Raw genomic sequence first — 16,511 nt, forward strand, 5'->3', positions numbered from 1 at the left:
ATCTTGTTTATCTCGGTCAGCTGTGTCCACCTGCATGCTGCTTGGCTGCTCCTGTACTCAATGGTTGCTTCCATAGAAGCTGCTTACTGGTTGGCTGCTGTCCTGCTGTGGCCATGGAACCCCAGCGCTGATCGGCTGTAGCATCTCTTCCTTTTAAATCCCTGTAAACTGCCTGAGTTCACACTTCACTGTCAAGTTTCGTGAGTTCTAGTTTATTGTGCCCACATACAATAGTCCTCACCTCGGGGCACCATATGTGACAGTTTGCCTTCTTTATTTCTTCATTTGTTGTCCTCAGTGTCGACATACTGGGTTGTGATACTGGCTGAAAAATGGGGTGTGGAAGTACAACACTGACTACTTTAAATAACGTAGCCGACAGATCCACAGTTGTGACCCACAGTAGTTTACTTTCACTGTTCACAACCCCCCAATAATACACAGTTACATACGGCCAGTGCACTATTGTTTTAACTTCCCATAAGACTCATTAATAGTTTGCAGACAAACCTCCACATACCGCTACAATAATTTACTATTTAACATCTACAAACAGTAAAAACCTAACAACAGAGTTCACAGTTCTTGAAGAATAGAAAGGCACATATGGAGCAGACACTGTAATTGTTTTAACACACGGCCTAATTTTGTAACACTTATTTCACAGATAAGTTGAAGCATTGTTGTTGTTCTAACCAACACAGGTTTCTCGTCTGAAACTCAGCTATGGACTGACTGTATGTGACTAAAAATCGCGTCCTTATACATCCTCATAATAATAAGTACTGAAACTAAACATTGTTTGAAGTTAAATTTACAGAAATTACATTTAAAACCTAACTCAATAAATTAACTGAATACATCAAAAAATTCTTTCCTTTTCACAGTTTCTTCTATTACAATTTTTAGGCCAAATTATGTGTTTAAATGACGAAATTAACATACTGTATATAGTTTCACAAACACTACTTTTGATAAAACTGTTAATTACTTTGCTAACATGTTTTCGAATAGAGCCAAATAAATCCTTTAAGAAGAACACTATTAGTTGTTGCTCCAAATGTGTACAGTTAGTACAGAATTTATATTCGTTTATACATCAACAATAGAATTTAAGTTTTGTAACAATTACTGAATTCACCCTAGAACAAAAGTATTAACAAGTAATAGTCAAATAAATTAGAAAATCAATTATATACATAAAACTTAGCGCAAAATTAGACCTGGTGTTATATTCTTTAAAACTGAGGGCCAACCTTTTTCTTTTATGGAAATGCAAATTATGTATGCGGGTGCAGTCTTTCTCGGCGTACTCCACTGATGAATTCTTCTTGGGTTATCAGCCGAGTGGTGACATCTTGTTGGCAATGTTTCAATGAGTTTCGTACCCATCATCTTCTGACGAAGTGTCGGGATGCTGTGTTCTGCATATCTATATAGCTGCTTGTCCATTGTTCGCTACTGTAGGCCGGCAGACCATGTTCCTCCGGAAAGGTGTACCGCGTTGGTAAGGGGGGGGGGGGGGGGGGGGCGTCGCGACGCGGTCCAGCTTCGAGACCTGGTGGCTATCCAATCTGTCTGCGGATGCCGCTGTCTTCAGGTCGCAGCATTACTGATGTATTTTGCCAGTTGTGGGATTCCACTCTGCACTGAGCTGAAAACCCCTATCCCTGTTTACTAAATTGTTGTGCAGATGTATCTCCACTGCCTCTTTGAAGATCGAGTCCCAGAAACCATTGGCGCCCACAGCGTCTTCGTATTTTCGAATTCGGAGGGGTGTCCCTCGATAATGCTATGTTCTGCTACTGCGAACTTGTTTGTCTGTCCTAGTTGTACGTTCCTGATGTGTTCAGTACAGCACTAGGAGATACATCATTGTGTCTGCCCGATGTATTCCATCCCACATTCACACTCAGTACTGTAAGTCGTGGTGTCTTCAACCCCAGTTGGTCTTTGCTTGTTGGCGGTCCAGCAAATGGCAGAAACGCTACATGTTTTACTGTGTCTTCTTCTGGTTTCTCCTCCCGCCTCTTGTCTGCATGCAAGGCGTGTCTTATTTGTGTCTCTTCCCGCAGATTTGCTAACTCACGCGGCAAGCTCTTGCTGTCACAGATCGACCTAGCTCTTTTTTTTATTAAGGTGTTCAGTACTAAGTTACATTGTTGTGTTGGATGGTGGCAGCTCCGAGCATTGAGACATAAGTTCGTGTGCATCTTCTTCCTGTAGACCGAGTACGGAACACCTTAGTACAAAAAGCCAGGTTGATCTGTGACAGTGAGAGTTTGCCGCGTGAGTTAGCACATCTGCGTGAAACCTTCCATAAGAATGGTTACACTGCAACACAAATAAGACACGCCTTGTGTGCAGACAAGAGGCGGGAGAAGAAACCAGAAGAAGACGAAGCAAAACATATGGCATTTCTGCCATTTGCTGGACCCCAAATGGCCAAGATCGCAAGAATATTAAAGAAACATGAAATAGCGTCCATCTTTTGTGCACCGAAAAATGTCAAAGATATACTTGGCTCAACCAAAGACCAACTGGGGTTGCAGACGCCAGGCATTTACAGTATTGAATGCGAATGTGGGATGGAATATATCGGGCAGACACAACGATGTATCTCCCAGCGCTGTACTGAACACATCAGGAACATATGACTAGGACAGACAAACAAGTCCGCGGTAGCGGAACATAGCATTATCAAGGGACACACCTTTGAATTTGAAAAAAACGAAGAAGCTGTGCAGCGCCAACGGTTTCTGGGACTTGATCTTCAAAGAGGCGGTGGAGATATGTCTGCACAAAAATTTGGTAAACAGGGATAGTGGTTTTCAGGTCAGTGCAGCGGGGAATCCCACAATTGACAAAATATGTCAGGAACGTTCCGATCTGAAGGCAATGGCGTCCGAAGACAGATTGGATAGCCATCGGGTCTTGACGCCGGTCCGCTCTGCTGTCGCCCCCCTCCCCCACCACTACCGATGCAGTACCCCCTTCCGGAGGAACTTCATTGGACAGCTTACAGTAGCGGATGATGGCCAAGCAGCTATATACACTCCTGGAAATTGAAATAAGAACACCGTGAATTCATTGTCCCAGGAAGGGGAAACTTTATTGACACATTCCTGGGGTCAGATACATCACATGATCACACTGACAGAACCACAGGCACATAGACACAGGCAACAGAGCATGCACAATGTCGGCACTAGTACAGTGTGTATCCACCTTTCGCAGCAATGCAGGCTGCTATTCTCCCATGGAGACGATCGTAGAGATGCTGGATGTAGTCCTGTGGAACGGCTTGCCATGCCATTTCCACTGGCGCCTCAGTTGGACCAGCGTTCGTGCTGGACGTGCAGACCGCATGAGACGACGCTTCATCCAGTCCCAAACATGCTCAATGGGGGACAGATCCGGAGATCTTGCTGGCCAGGGTAGTTAACTTACACCTTCTAGAGCACGTTGGGTGGCACGGGATACATGCGGACGTGCATTGTCCTGTTGGAACAGCAAGTTCCCTTGCTGGTCTAGGAATGGTAGTACGATGGGTTCGATGACGGTTTGGATGTACCGTGCACTATTCAGTGTCCCCTCGACGATCACCAGTGGTGTACGGCCAGTGTAGGAGATGGCTCCCCACACCATGATGCCGGGTGTTGGCCCTGTGTGCCTCGGTCGTATGCAGTCCTGATTGTGGCGCTCACCTGCACGGCGCCAAACACGCATACGACCATCATTGGCACCAAGGCAGAAGGGACTCTCATCGCTGAAGACGACACGTCTCCATTCGTCCCTCCATTCACGCCTGCCGCGACACCACTGGAGGGGGGCTGCACGATGTTGGGGCGTGAGCGGAAGACGGCCTAACGGTGTGCGGGACCGTAGCCCAGCTTCATGGAGACGGTTGCGAATGGTCCTCGCCGATACCCCAGGAGCAACAGTGTCCCTAATTTGCTGGGAAGTGGCGGTGCGGTCCCCTACGGCACTGCGTGGGATCCTACGGTCTTGGCGTGCATCCGTGCGTCGCTGCGGTCCGGTCCCAGGTCGACGGGCACGTGCACCTTCCGCCGACCACTGGCGACAACATCGATGTACTGTGGAGACCTCACGCCCCACGTGTTGAGCAATTCGGCGGTACGTCCACCCGGCCTCCCGCATGCCCACTATACGCCCTCACTCAAAGTCCGTCAACTGCACATACGGTTCACGTCCATGCTGTCGCGGCATGCTACCAGTGTTAAAGCGATGGAGCTCCGTATGCCACGGCAAACTGGCTGACACTGACGGCGGCGGTGCACAAATCCTGTGCAGCTAGCGCCATTCGACGGCCAACACCGCGGTTCCTGGTGTGTCCGCTGTGCCGTGCGTGTGATCATTGCTTGTACAGCCCTCTCGCAGTGTCCGGAGCAAGTATGGTGGGTCTGACACACCGGTGTCAATGTGTTCTTTTTTCCATTTCCAGGAGTGTAGATATGCAGAAATCAGCATTCCGATACTTCTGGCGATGCTTCGCCAGAAGATGGTGGGTACGAAACTCATTGAAATGTTGCGACAAGATGACGCCACCACTCGGCTGATATCCCGAGAAGAATTAATCAGTGGAATACGTGGAGAAAGACTGAAATCACATATATATCACCTCTACGGGGAGGATGTCCAGCACAGCTACAAGATGCTGCAGAATCTACGAATCAAGACAGGAAAGCTGCTCAGCAAACTAGCCTTCTTGCTAAGGTGTCAGGAGAAGGAAGTGATGCCGCAGTTTGTAAACTTGCAGCATCCTGTCAACACGGCGAGGATAAAACACGTATTACGATGGGCTGATTCAGCCTTAGTACGGGAACTCATATGTGTTACCAGAGCGGAACTCCACAAGAACGCCAAGACTTTGCTCACTCACCACTTGTACCTGGCTTCCACCCTCCCAGCACACACCTAGCAGTGGCTGTAGGGCAACACATACACCAGCAGTGATCTCCACAAGAAGTAAGCCACCAACAAACAGTGCCAGAAGTTCCTCAGACTTCCGGGCTGATGTCAACAGGAGGAGAAAGCCATCAATATTAAGACCGTCATCAATACGACAGAGAGAACACTGGATGAGCCAACAATCTCCATGCCTGAACTTTGCTGCGATAAGAACGTTACCAAAACGTGACATCATGAGCAACGTTGAGCAAGCTATTTGTGGACTCCCGCTGAGAGCAGCCAAGGAAGTGAGGAGGGAGACCAGCAGGGTACTCAAGAAAGCAAGAATGCCAAAGAACAACATTATGGCAGAAGAGCACAAGGCACTGTTGAACCTCCACAATGACAAGGGTGTAGTGGTCTTAGCAGCAGACAAAGGGAATACGACAGTCCTACTGAAGTCAGAAGATTACTGGCAGAAGGTCGACACCTTACTACGAGATCCAGCATACAAAGCAGTGGGGAAAGACGCAACTGCTTCTGTTACACGCAAGACCATCGATCTTCTCGACAGCTCAGGACTTGACAGAAACACCATCAGGAAGCTTTACCCTCAGGCGCTGGCTCCACCGTGACTGTATGGCCTCCTGAAGATCCATAAGGAGAGTGTCCCACTACGTCCTACATTGAACACCATAAATTCTCCAACGTATGGTGTAGCGAATCGCCTAGTACAACTGTTAAAACCACTTGTGGGTCACTGCCCTCACCATGTCAAGAGCTTGACCGAATTTGTTAAGGTACTCCAAGGGTTACGCCTGGACGAGAAGGATCTACCAGTCAGCTTTGATGTCACTTCTCTTTTCACCCGGGTGCCACTGGATGATTCCTTAGCTCTGCTCGAAGATTACTTTGTTGAGGTCACACTCAGACTCTTTCATCACGTGTTAACAACAACATACTTCAAATGTGGTGGGAAATTCTTTGAACAAACAGATGGTGTTGCCACGCGTTCCCCCCTGGCCCCAGGTATTGCCAACTTGTACATGGAGCACTTTGAAGATGTGGCACTGAACACTGCCTGCCATAAATCAGAGGTGTTCTACATTTACGTAGACGACACTTTTGTAGTGTGGCCTCATGGCAAGGAAACACTACAGGAGTTCCTACGCCATCTCAGTGGCATACATGACAATGTCAAATTCACCATGGAGGTAGAAGAGAATGGCTGCCTCTCCTTCTTGGGTATTGTGATCAAGAAAAATCTGGACAGTACGTTGGGACACTTGGTCTACATGAAGAAGACGCACACGGACTTATATCTCAATGCCCGGAGCTGCTACCATCCAGCACAACATAACTCAGTTCTGAACACCTTAGTACAAAGAGCCAGGTTGTGACAGTGAGAATTTGCCACGTGAGTTAGCACATCTGCGGGAAACCTTCCGTAAGAATGATTACACCGAGACACAAATAAGACACACCCTGCATACAGACAAAAGGCGGGAGGAGAAACCAGAAGAAGACGAAGCAAAATGTGCGGCGTTTCTGCCGTTTGCTGGACCGCCAACAGCCAAGATCGCAAGAATATTAAAGAAGCATGAAAAAACGACTATCTTTCGCACACCAAAAAAAGTGAAAGATATACTTGGCTTAAACAAAAACCAACTGAGGTTGCAGATGCCGGGCATTTACAGTATTGAGTGCGAATGTGGGATGGAATATATCAGGCAGACACAATGATGTATCTCCCAACACTGTACTGAACACATGAGGAACATACGACTAGGACATACAAACAAGTCCACGGTAGCAGAACATAGCATTATTGAGGGACACACCTTCAAATTCGAAAAAACGAAGAAGCTGCTCAGCGCCAACGGTTTCTGGGACTTGATCTTCAAAGAGGCAGTGGAGACACGTCTGCACAACAATTTAGTAAACATGGATTGTGGTTTTCAGCTCAGTGCAGCGTGGAATCCCACAATTGACAAAATACATCAGGAATGCTTCGTACTGAAGGCAGCAGCATCCGCAGACAGATTGGATAGCCACTGGGTCTCTATGCCGGTCCATGCTGCCCCCCCCCCCCCCCCACCTCCCCCAACTGCCGACGTGGTACCCCCTTCCGGAGGAACATGATTGGCCAGCCTACAGTAGTGGACAATGGCCAAGCGGCTATATAGATATGCAAAACACAGCATCCTGACACTTTGCCGTAAGATGATGGGTACGAAACTTATTGAAATGTTGCAACAAGTTGACGACACCACTTGGCTGATAACCTGAGCAGAATTCACCATGCAGATTATGCTAATGTATGTTAATAGTAATTAGTCAGAAATGAGAAAAAAAAAATTAAGGGGACAGATGGAAAAACAAGAGGGGAAGTGAAAATATCCCATTCTCTTTGAGGTAATTCGTAATGTTCAAACACATTATGTGTTTCAAAATCCTGTTGCATATCAATGTCAATAATGTGGGCCTGTAATTTTGTGGATTACTCCTACTACCTTTCTTGAATTTTGGTGTGACCTGGGCAATTTTCCAGTCATTGGGTACAGATCTTTCGTCGAGCAAGAGGTTGTATATGACTGTTAAGTATGGAGCTATTGCATCAGCATACTCTGAAAGGAACCTAATTGGGATGCAGTTTGGACCAGAAGACTTACTTTTATTAAGTGATTTGAGTTGTTCACTACTCCATGGATATCTACTTCAAAGTTACTCATGTTGGCAGCTGTTTTTGATTCAAATTCTGGAATATCTAATTTGTCTTCTTCAATGAAGGAATTTCAGTAGGTTGTGTTTAGTAACTCTGCTTTCGCAGAACTGCCATTGTAGAGGCGGAATTGAATGCGTCTTGCAGCTGGCATACTTTACATATCATTAGAATGTCTTTGGATTTTTGAAATAAAGTTTCGTTGTGGAAACTATTATAAGCGCCTCACATTGATGTCTGTGCTAAATTGTGACCTTCTGTAAAAGATCACCAATCTTGGAGATTTTGCATTCTTTTAAATTTTCCATGTTTTTTCCATTGTGTCTGCAACAGAGTTCTGACCTGTTTTGTGTACCACAGGGGATCAGCTCCATCATTTGTTAATTTATTTGGTATAAATCTCTCAATTGCTGTCAGTACTATTTCTTTGAATTCAAGCCACATGTCATCTACATTTACATTGTTAATTTGGATGGAGTGGAGATTGTCTCTCAGGAAGGCATCAAGTGAATTTTTATCTGCTTTTTTTGAATAGGTATATTTTTCATTTATTTTTTGAGGATTTGGGGGCTAAAATATTCAATCTTGCTCTGTGTTAACTATCTGTTTTGATGTTCATTATTAGCTCTGGATTGTTTATTGCTAAGGGGTCAAGTGCGTTTTCACAACTGTTTATTATTAATGTGGGCTCATGAACTAAATGCTCGAAATAATTTTGCATTTAGCACAATTTTGGATGATGTTTTATGTGTACTCCTGGTTTTAAACATGTATTTTCGTCAACAAATCAAGGGTAAATTAAAGTCACCACCAACTATAATTGTATGAGTCGGGTACATGTTTGAAATTAAACTCAAGTTTTCTTTGAACCTTTCAGGAATTGTATCATCTGAGCTGGAAGGTCAGTAAAAGGATCCAATTATTATTTTATTCTGGTTGTAAAGAATGACCTCTGCTCATACCAACTCACAGGAACTATCTGCTTCAAATTTTGCTACAAGATAAACTACTTCTAACAACAACAAACACGTCCCCACCAATTGTCTTTAGCCTATGCTTTCGGAACACTGTTAGGTTCTTCACAAAAACTTTGGCTAAACTAATCTCCAGCTGTAGCCAGCTTTCAGTGCCTATAATGATTTGAGCATCAGTGCTTTTTATTACCACTTAAGAGTTCTGGTACTTTCCCACCACAGTTACAACAGTTTTACCAATTGTTCCTGTATCTACATTCTTCCTATGTTTGACCTGCACCCTTTGAGACTGAAACCCTTTCTGTATTTCCCCAGGTCCCTCTAACCTAAAAAACCGCCCAGTCCACACCACACAGACCCTGATACCCATGTGGCCATCTCCAGTGAGTAGCGGATGCCTGACCTATTCAGCAGAACCCAAAACCCAATCACCCTGTGGCACAAGTTGAGGAATCTGCAGCACACAGTCACAGAACCGTCTGAGCCTCTGATTTAGACCCTACACTCGGCTTTGTACCAAAATGCCTGCACTGAGATTGACCCCTCACCCACGGCTGAGTGGGAGATCATTACTAAGTCTGGCAGGCAGCGAAAAGCATTCTGAGGGCTGATCATAGGGCCTCCCAGGTTTATTTGACGAACAGGTTTCAGGCGTTATCTGTGGCTGACGATGTCTCTAAGCCGGATGCAGTTGTCCACCCTGTTCCAGAGGAAGCATCTCGGCCCACAAGGTCTGGGTGTTCACAGAGGGTGGGTTTGCTGGTAGTTGGGAGTTCCAATGTTAGTTGGATAATGGACCCCTTAGGAACATGGTTGCCAAGGAAGGGAAGGAAGCTAGTGTGCACTCCGTGTCCCTACTGGGGGGAGGATGCTCCTGGATGCCATGAAGAGTTCAGGGTGCAGCCAACTCCAGGTGGTGGCTCATGTCAGTACCAATGACGTGTTTCACTTTTGATCGTTAGAGATTTTCTCTGGTTTTGGGCGGCTAGCGGAAATGGTAAAGACTGCCAGTCTTGCTTCTGAGATTACGACGGAGCTCACCATCTGCAACATCGTCGATAGAACCGACTGTTCCTTTGGTGCAGAGCCGAGTGGAGGGTCTAAATCAGAGGCTCAGGCAGTTCTGTGACCGTGTAGGCTACAGATTCCTTGATTTGCACCATTGGGTGGTCGGTTTCCGGGTTACGCTTAATAGGTCAGGAGTCTGCTACACACAGGAAGCGGCTACATGGGTAGCAGGTGCTGTGTGGAAGGGACTGGGTGGTTTTTTCTGGTTAGAGGGCCTCAGGGAACCACAGATAGGGCATCTGTCTGAAAGGGGCCAGGTAAAACATGGTAAGTTAATTGTAGAAACAATCAGTATTGTGGTTGTAAATTGTCGTAGCTGTGTTGGGAAGGAACCAAAGCTCCAACCCTAATGGAAGGCACTGAAGCTCAAATAGTTATAGGTACAGAAACCTGCCTAAAGCCGGAAATAAGCTCAGCAGAAATGTTTTCTAATGATTTAAAAGTGTTCTGAAAGGATAGATGAAATACAGTTGGTGGTGGAGTATTTATTGCTGTCAGAAGTAGTTTGCCTTGTAGTGAAATTGAAGTAGATAGCGAAATAGTGTGGGTAGCAGTTATACTTGACAATCAGACTAAACTATTAATTGGATCATTTACTGACCCCCAACTCAGAAGATATAGTTGCTGAACAGTTCAAAGAAAACTAGAGTCTCATTTCAAATAGGTACCCCACTCATACAATTATAGTTGGTGGTGACTTTAATCTACCCTCGATATGCTGAAAAAATAACACATTTAAAGCTGGCGGCAGGCATAAAACATTGTCTGAAACTATACTGAATGCTTTATCAGAAACTTATTTTGAACAGTTGGTTCATGGGCCCTCTCAAAGAGTAAATGGTTGCAAAAGCAAACTTGACCTCTTAGCAACAAATAATCCTGGACAAATAGTGAGTATCATGACGAATACAGGGATTAGCGACCACAAGGCAGTAGCTGCTAGGCTGAATACCATAACTCCTACAACCATCAAAAAGAAACAAAAAGTATATCTGTTTAAAAAAGCTCTTAATGCCTTTTTTAAGAGACAGTCAGCACTCCTTCCGATCTGATCATTTAAACGTTGAAAAGTTGTGGAATGCTTTCAAAGAGATAGTATTGACAGCAATTGAGGGATGTCTACCACATAAATTAATAAGTGATGGTACTGATCCCCCATGGTACCAAAACGGGTCAGATTGCTGTTGCAGAAGCAGCAAAAAAAGCATGCCAAATCTAAAATAATGCAAAATCTGCAAGATTGGCAAAGTTTTGCAGAAGTTCGAAATATAGAGCATACTTCAATGTGAGATGCTTACAATAATTTCCATAATGAAACTCTGTCTCAAAATCTGGCAGAAAACCCAAAGAGATTCCGGTCATACATAAAGCACACCAGTGGTGAAACGCAATCAATACCTTCACTGTGCGATAACAACAGTGAAGTCACTGATGACAGTCCCACTGAAGCAGAGTTATTAAACAAGATTTTTCTGAAACTTCTTCACCAAAGAAGACAAAGTAAATATTCCTGAATTCCAATCAAGAACAACTGCCAAGATGAGAAACATAGAAATAGATATTCTCGGTGTTGCAAAGCAGCTTAAATCACTTAATAAAAGCAAGGCTTCCGATCCAGATTGTATACCAGTCAGGTTCCTCACAGTGTATGCTGATACAATAGCTCCATATTTAGCAATTATATACAACTGCTTGCTCACAGAAAGATCCGCACCTAAAGACTGGAAAATTGCTCAAGTGACACTAATACTCAGAAAAGGGAAGTAGGAGTAATCCGTTGAATTACAGGCCTGTATCGCTAACGTTGATTTGCAGTAGGCTTTTGGAACATATACTGTATTCGAACATTATCAAGTACCTCGAAGAAAACGATTTATTGACATGTAGTCAGCACAGATTCAGAAAATATAGTTCTTGCGAAACACAACTAGCTCTTTATACTCATGAAGTAATGAGTGCTATCGACAGGGGGTGTCAAATTGGTTCCGTATTTTTAGATTTCCAAAAGGCTTTTGACACCGTTCCTTACAAGTGTCTTACAACCAAACTGCGTGCCTTTGGAATATTGCCTCAGCTGTGTGACTGGATTCATGATTTCCTGTCAGAAAGGTCACAGTTTGTAGTAATAGACGGAAAGTCATCGAGTAAAACACAAATGATATCCGGCATTCCCCAAGGAAGTAGTTTAAGCCCTCTATTGTTCCTGATCTGTTCTCAGTAGACGTCTTAGATTGTTTGCAGATGATGTTATCATTTACCGTCTTGTAAAGTCATCAGATGACCAAAACAAATTGCAAAGTGATTTAGATAAGATATCTGTATGGTGCGAAAAGTGGCAGTTGACCCTGAATGAAGAAAAGTGTGAACTTATTCACATGAGTACTGAAAGAAATCTGCTAAATTTCAATTGCACTATAAGTCACACAAATCTGAGGGCTGTAAATTCAACTAAATGCTTAGGGATTACACTTACAAATACCCTAAATTGGAATGATCACATAGATAATGTTGTGGGTAGAGCCAACCAAAGACTGCAATTCATTGGCAGAGCACTTAGAAGTTGCAACAGGTCTACTAGAGAGACTGATTACACCACACTTGTCCCCCTATTCTGGAGTATTGCTGTGTGGTGTGCGAACCGTATCAGATGGGACTGGCGGATGACATCGAAAAAGTACAAAGAAGGGCATCTTGTTTTGTATTATTGTGATGTAGGGGAGATAGTGCTACACACATATGTGAATTGGAGTGGCAATCATTAAAACAAAGGTGTTTTTCCTTGCGGAGGGATCTTCTTATGAAATTTCAATCATCAGTTTTCTCCTCCGATTGCAATTGAGTTCTGTTGGCATCCACTTACATAGGGAGATATGATCATCACGATAAAATAAGAGAAATCAGGGCTTGCACAGAAAAAAAAAATTAAGTGCTCATTTTTCCCGTGCGCCATTCGAGAGTGGAATAGTAGAGAGACAGCTTGAAGGTGGTTCATTTAACCCCCTGCCAGGCACTTTATTGTGAATAGCAGAATAATCACGTAGATGTAGATGTAGAAGATCCACAGTTAGTCCTGTCTTGTGTTGAAATCAGCTTTCATCTTGCAAGCAAGACTGGCAGCCTTTACCAGTTCTGTTAGCCACTCGAAACCAGAGAGAATCTCTTCTGATCCAAAGTGACACATGTCATTGGTACTGACTTGAGCCACTCCTGCAGTTGGCTGCATCCTGTGCTGTTCATGGCATCTGGAAGGACCCTTCCCACATCTGCAATGACTCATCCAGTATGCCCAGGGAATGCACATTGGTTTTTTTCCCCTCCCTGGTAGCCATGTGCCTAAGTGGCCCCATACTCTCGTAGGCAGAGAAGTTCCCTCTGAAACAGGGCAAGTGACTGGATCTGGCTGAGGGATAGTGTCAGCCACAGATAACACCTGGAACCTGTTTGTCAGACTAACTGGGGAGGCCTTACATGTGGTCTCCTGGGAAGTCTTTTGCCACCTGCCATGGCCCGAGGTGACCTTTCACTCGACCACGGGTGAGTGTTCAACCTCAGTGCAAGTAGTAACTGGGCTATTCACCAATGCGGGCTGTTCAGCAAACTCAGATGTGCTGGACGTCCGTTGGATCTGCACAGTTGGCCCACAACAGTGATCTCATCCACTGCAGCTTCAAGCTATGTAACTGAAGCCATCACAACCTAGAGCTGAGAGCGAAGTGTCACCAACTCGGCTTCCATTTGCACACAACAGTCACAGTCCCTATCCATACCAAAGACCATGGAATATTTCCCCTCACAGACAAACAAGGACAATTCACACACACTGTGGAACCCTACTGTGGGCGTGGAGGAAAACACAAGAACTGTGTCCATTAAATTAGATTGACACGCAGAGATTCAAAAACTGAACTACCAAAGTACACAAATGAGATTAAATAATTTGCTTATGATTTGGAAATGGTAATATGTCACAAAATCGGTTTACTTTCCTACAAAAATGAACACATGAGAAATGTTAAAGATTAAATCATCACTCATGAAATTAAACTACCAAAACACACAGATGAAACTATTCAATTTGCTCTTGGTTAGGAACTCATAAAGTGGCACAAAATCAGTTACTTCCCTGTGGTTGCTTGTGTCTTGGCCTGCTCTGCTGCTGCTTCAAGTGGAAACCATGAATGTAACTTTATTATCAGTACTGCAAAGAGCAAAGGGACTTGGAGTCAAATACAGTTCCAGATTTTTGTCCTAATCCTACTGTAATTCCCCAAGAATAAATTTCAGCCAACAATTTTTTGACGCTTTAGGTAAATAACTGTTTCTCATGATTACAACACACGTGAGTATATACAGCAGAATTTCAAGCATCTGAGGTACATGAGTGAGCAAATGGAAATAGCACAACCAGAGTGAAAGAAGAAGGAATTAATGAGCATCCTCCAGATAAACCTCTAGTCCATCTGGTTTGTAGAGTAAGAATTTGCTAATAATATAGAGCAAGCAGGCAATTATGAGCAGTTGCTCCACCTTCAAATTACATCAACTGAAGTTTTCTGTTAAATATATGCATTTGCAACCATAGGTATTGTATAGTTACTAATGATAGTGTTTGAACTGTCTGTCTGTCTGTCTGTGTCACTCAACTTCTTTATCAGAAAATTGTCTTTATGTTACAGGTTGAATATCTCTCGATGTGTGGGATTAGGTTCAGCAGCCATGTTTTTCATTGCCCGTGTTCCAAAGCTGCGTACACTCTGGGTTGAGTACACAGACTTCAGGCGTTTACGTCCTGGAATAAAATGCATAATTGACCTACCAGAGTTGCGGCACCTCCACATGGGAATGACCACAAATCTACAATATGTACCATTTGATTCCTTCCCAGAGAATCTTTCAAATCTCAAGTAAGTTAAAAAGGAACATCAAAGAGTCTGATGATTCTCTCAGTCATTTGAAAAAGTGTATATATGTAATGTTTTGTCACAATCTTTATTGTTTGTTTATTAATATTTCAATTGAGTTTTTGTAATGAATTAGGTATCAAATATGAGTATGGAGCTGAGCTTAATTTTCATTTATTCACACACCTGCTGGTAAACAAATTTGGCGTACACCCAAGTGGAGCTTAGAGCATACACATGACTTGCTTTCAGTAGACCAATGTTGTAGGCCTATAGTACATGGAAAATTACCAATGATTCTTTAGAGATTGATGTATTGTGAAACTCATCTTGAAAGAAGAAGTGACATAGTCACCATTCTTTCACAGCCTCAGTTGTGGAATCCAGCTCTCATTCTCACACATGGTACATTTCTTAAGCAGCACAACATTTACATTTTATCAGCTAGAATGTGTTTAGGGACATATCACAGACTATGGAAGAATACATATTTATATTCTAAACAAATCGGTAGATGATATCAATGTATTATACAATCTCATCTGACTAAATTTCTTATATACTCTCACTTTGTTGCATAATTGGCTGATGGCTCTCCTGCCAAATGTTCTGTGTGTCTTGGCGATGGAAGGATCCTCTAGATTTCATTACAAGTTATGGAGCAGTGACTTTATAGTTCTCTAGATTCAGAGATTCAGGATTATTAAATGACGTACCTTTGTTTATTAACATAACTTTTGTAGTTTACATTACATTACATTAATATTTGTTCGATAGATCATGAATATGACATATTGTAATGAGGTGGCACGTACTAGTTTAACGTGTTTTTTTTTTTACGCAGCATAATTTTTTTACTATTACTACTTCATATTATCTGTTGAGTAGAAGGAGTAGTCATTCAGAAATTCTTTTAATTTATTTGTAAATACTGGTTGGCTACCTGTTAGACTTCTAATGCTGTTTGTCAGATGACCAAAGATTTTTGTGGCAAATTAATTTACCCCTTTCTGTCCCAAAGTCAAATTTAAACTGGAATAGTGAAGATCATCCTTTCTTCTAGTGTTGTAGCTGTGTACATTGGTGTTATTTTTGAATTGGGTTGGGTAATTAATAACGAACTTCACAAGTGAATATATGTATCGCAAAGGTACTGTGAATATCCGAAGTTCCTTAAGTAAGCGTCTGCTAGATAATCTTGGGTGGGCTCCAGCTATTATTCTGCTTACATGCTTATGCACAATAAATACTTTTTCTCTTAACAATGAATTACCTCAAAATATAGTGCCATATGGAAGCAGAGAACGAAAGAGAGTATAGTAGGCTAATTTACTGATATGTTTATCACCAAAATGTGGTATAACCCTAATAGCAAAAGTAGCTGAACCTAACTGTTTCAGCAGATCATGAAAGTGTTTCATCAATTCAATTTCTAATCAATGCACACACCCAGAAATTTTTTGACATTCTGCCTTAGCAACAGACTTCTGTTCAAAGTCTATATTTACCCATGGTGTTATGGCATTTACTATACAAAACTGTATACTCTTGAGTTTTCTCAAAATCTAGTGAGAGTCCATTCGCAGAGAACCACTTAATAATTTTCATAAGACATTATTTACAATTTCCTCATCTAATTCTTATTTTTTGGGTGTGATTACTTACTTGTATCATCAGCGATAAGAACTAGGGTTGCATCTTCACGAATATAGAGAAGCACGTCAGTAATATATATTAAGAACAATAAGGGACCCAAGACTGAACCCTGTGGGACACCATTCTTGATACCTCCCTAACATTGGAGGACTCTGCTGATTTTTGCAGACTATCTTTTCTGTTAATTTCAACCTTCTGCATCCTTCCAGTTGAATATGAATTAAACCATTTGTGCACTGTCCCATTCATTCCACAATACTGAAGCTCATTTAGAAGAAT

General features: G+C 43.0%; 1 protein-coding gene across 2 annotated transcripts in view; it reads left to right on the top strand.

Moving 5' to 3' along the window:
- The window catches only part of LOC126413340 (S-phase kinase-associated protein 2-like), a 191,114-nt gene that overhangs the window by 155,025 nt on the left and 19,578 nt on the right, over positions 1 to 16,511 (top strand). For both annotated transcript variants that reach the window (XM_050083251.1, XM_050083250.1), the window contains one exon: positions 14,352 to 14,579. In XM_050083251.1, coding sequence (XP_049939208.1) covers positions 14,352 to 14,579 — 228 coding nt within the window. The remainder of the gene's footprint in view (positions 1 to 14,351; positions 14,580 to 16,511) is intronic.

Source organism: Schistocerca serialis, chromosome 7 (genome assembly GCF_023864345.2).
Source record: "Schistocerca serialis cubense isolate TAMUIC-IGC-003099 chromosome 7, iqSchSeri2.2, whole genome shotgun sequence".
NCBI lineage: Eukaryota > Metazoa > Arthropoda > Insecta > Orthoptera > Acrididae > Schistocerca > Schistocerca serialis.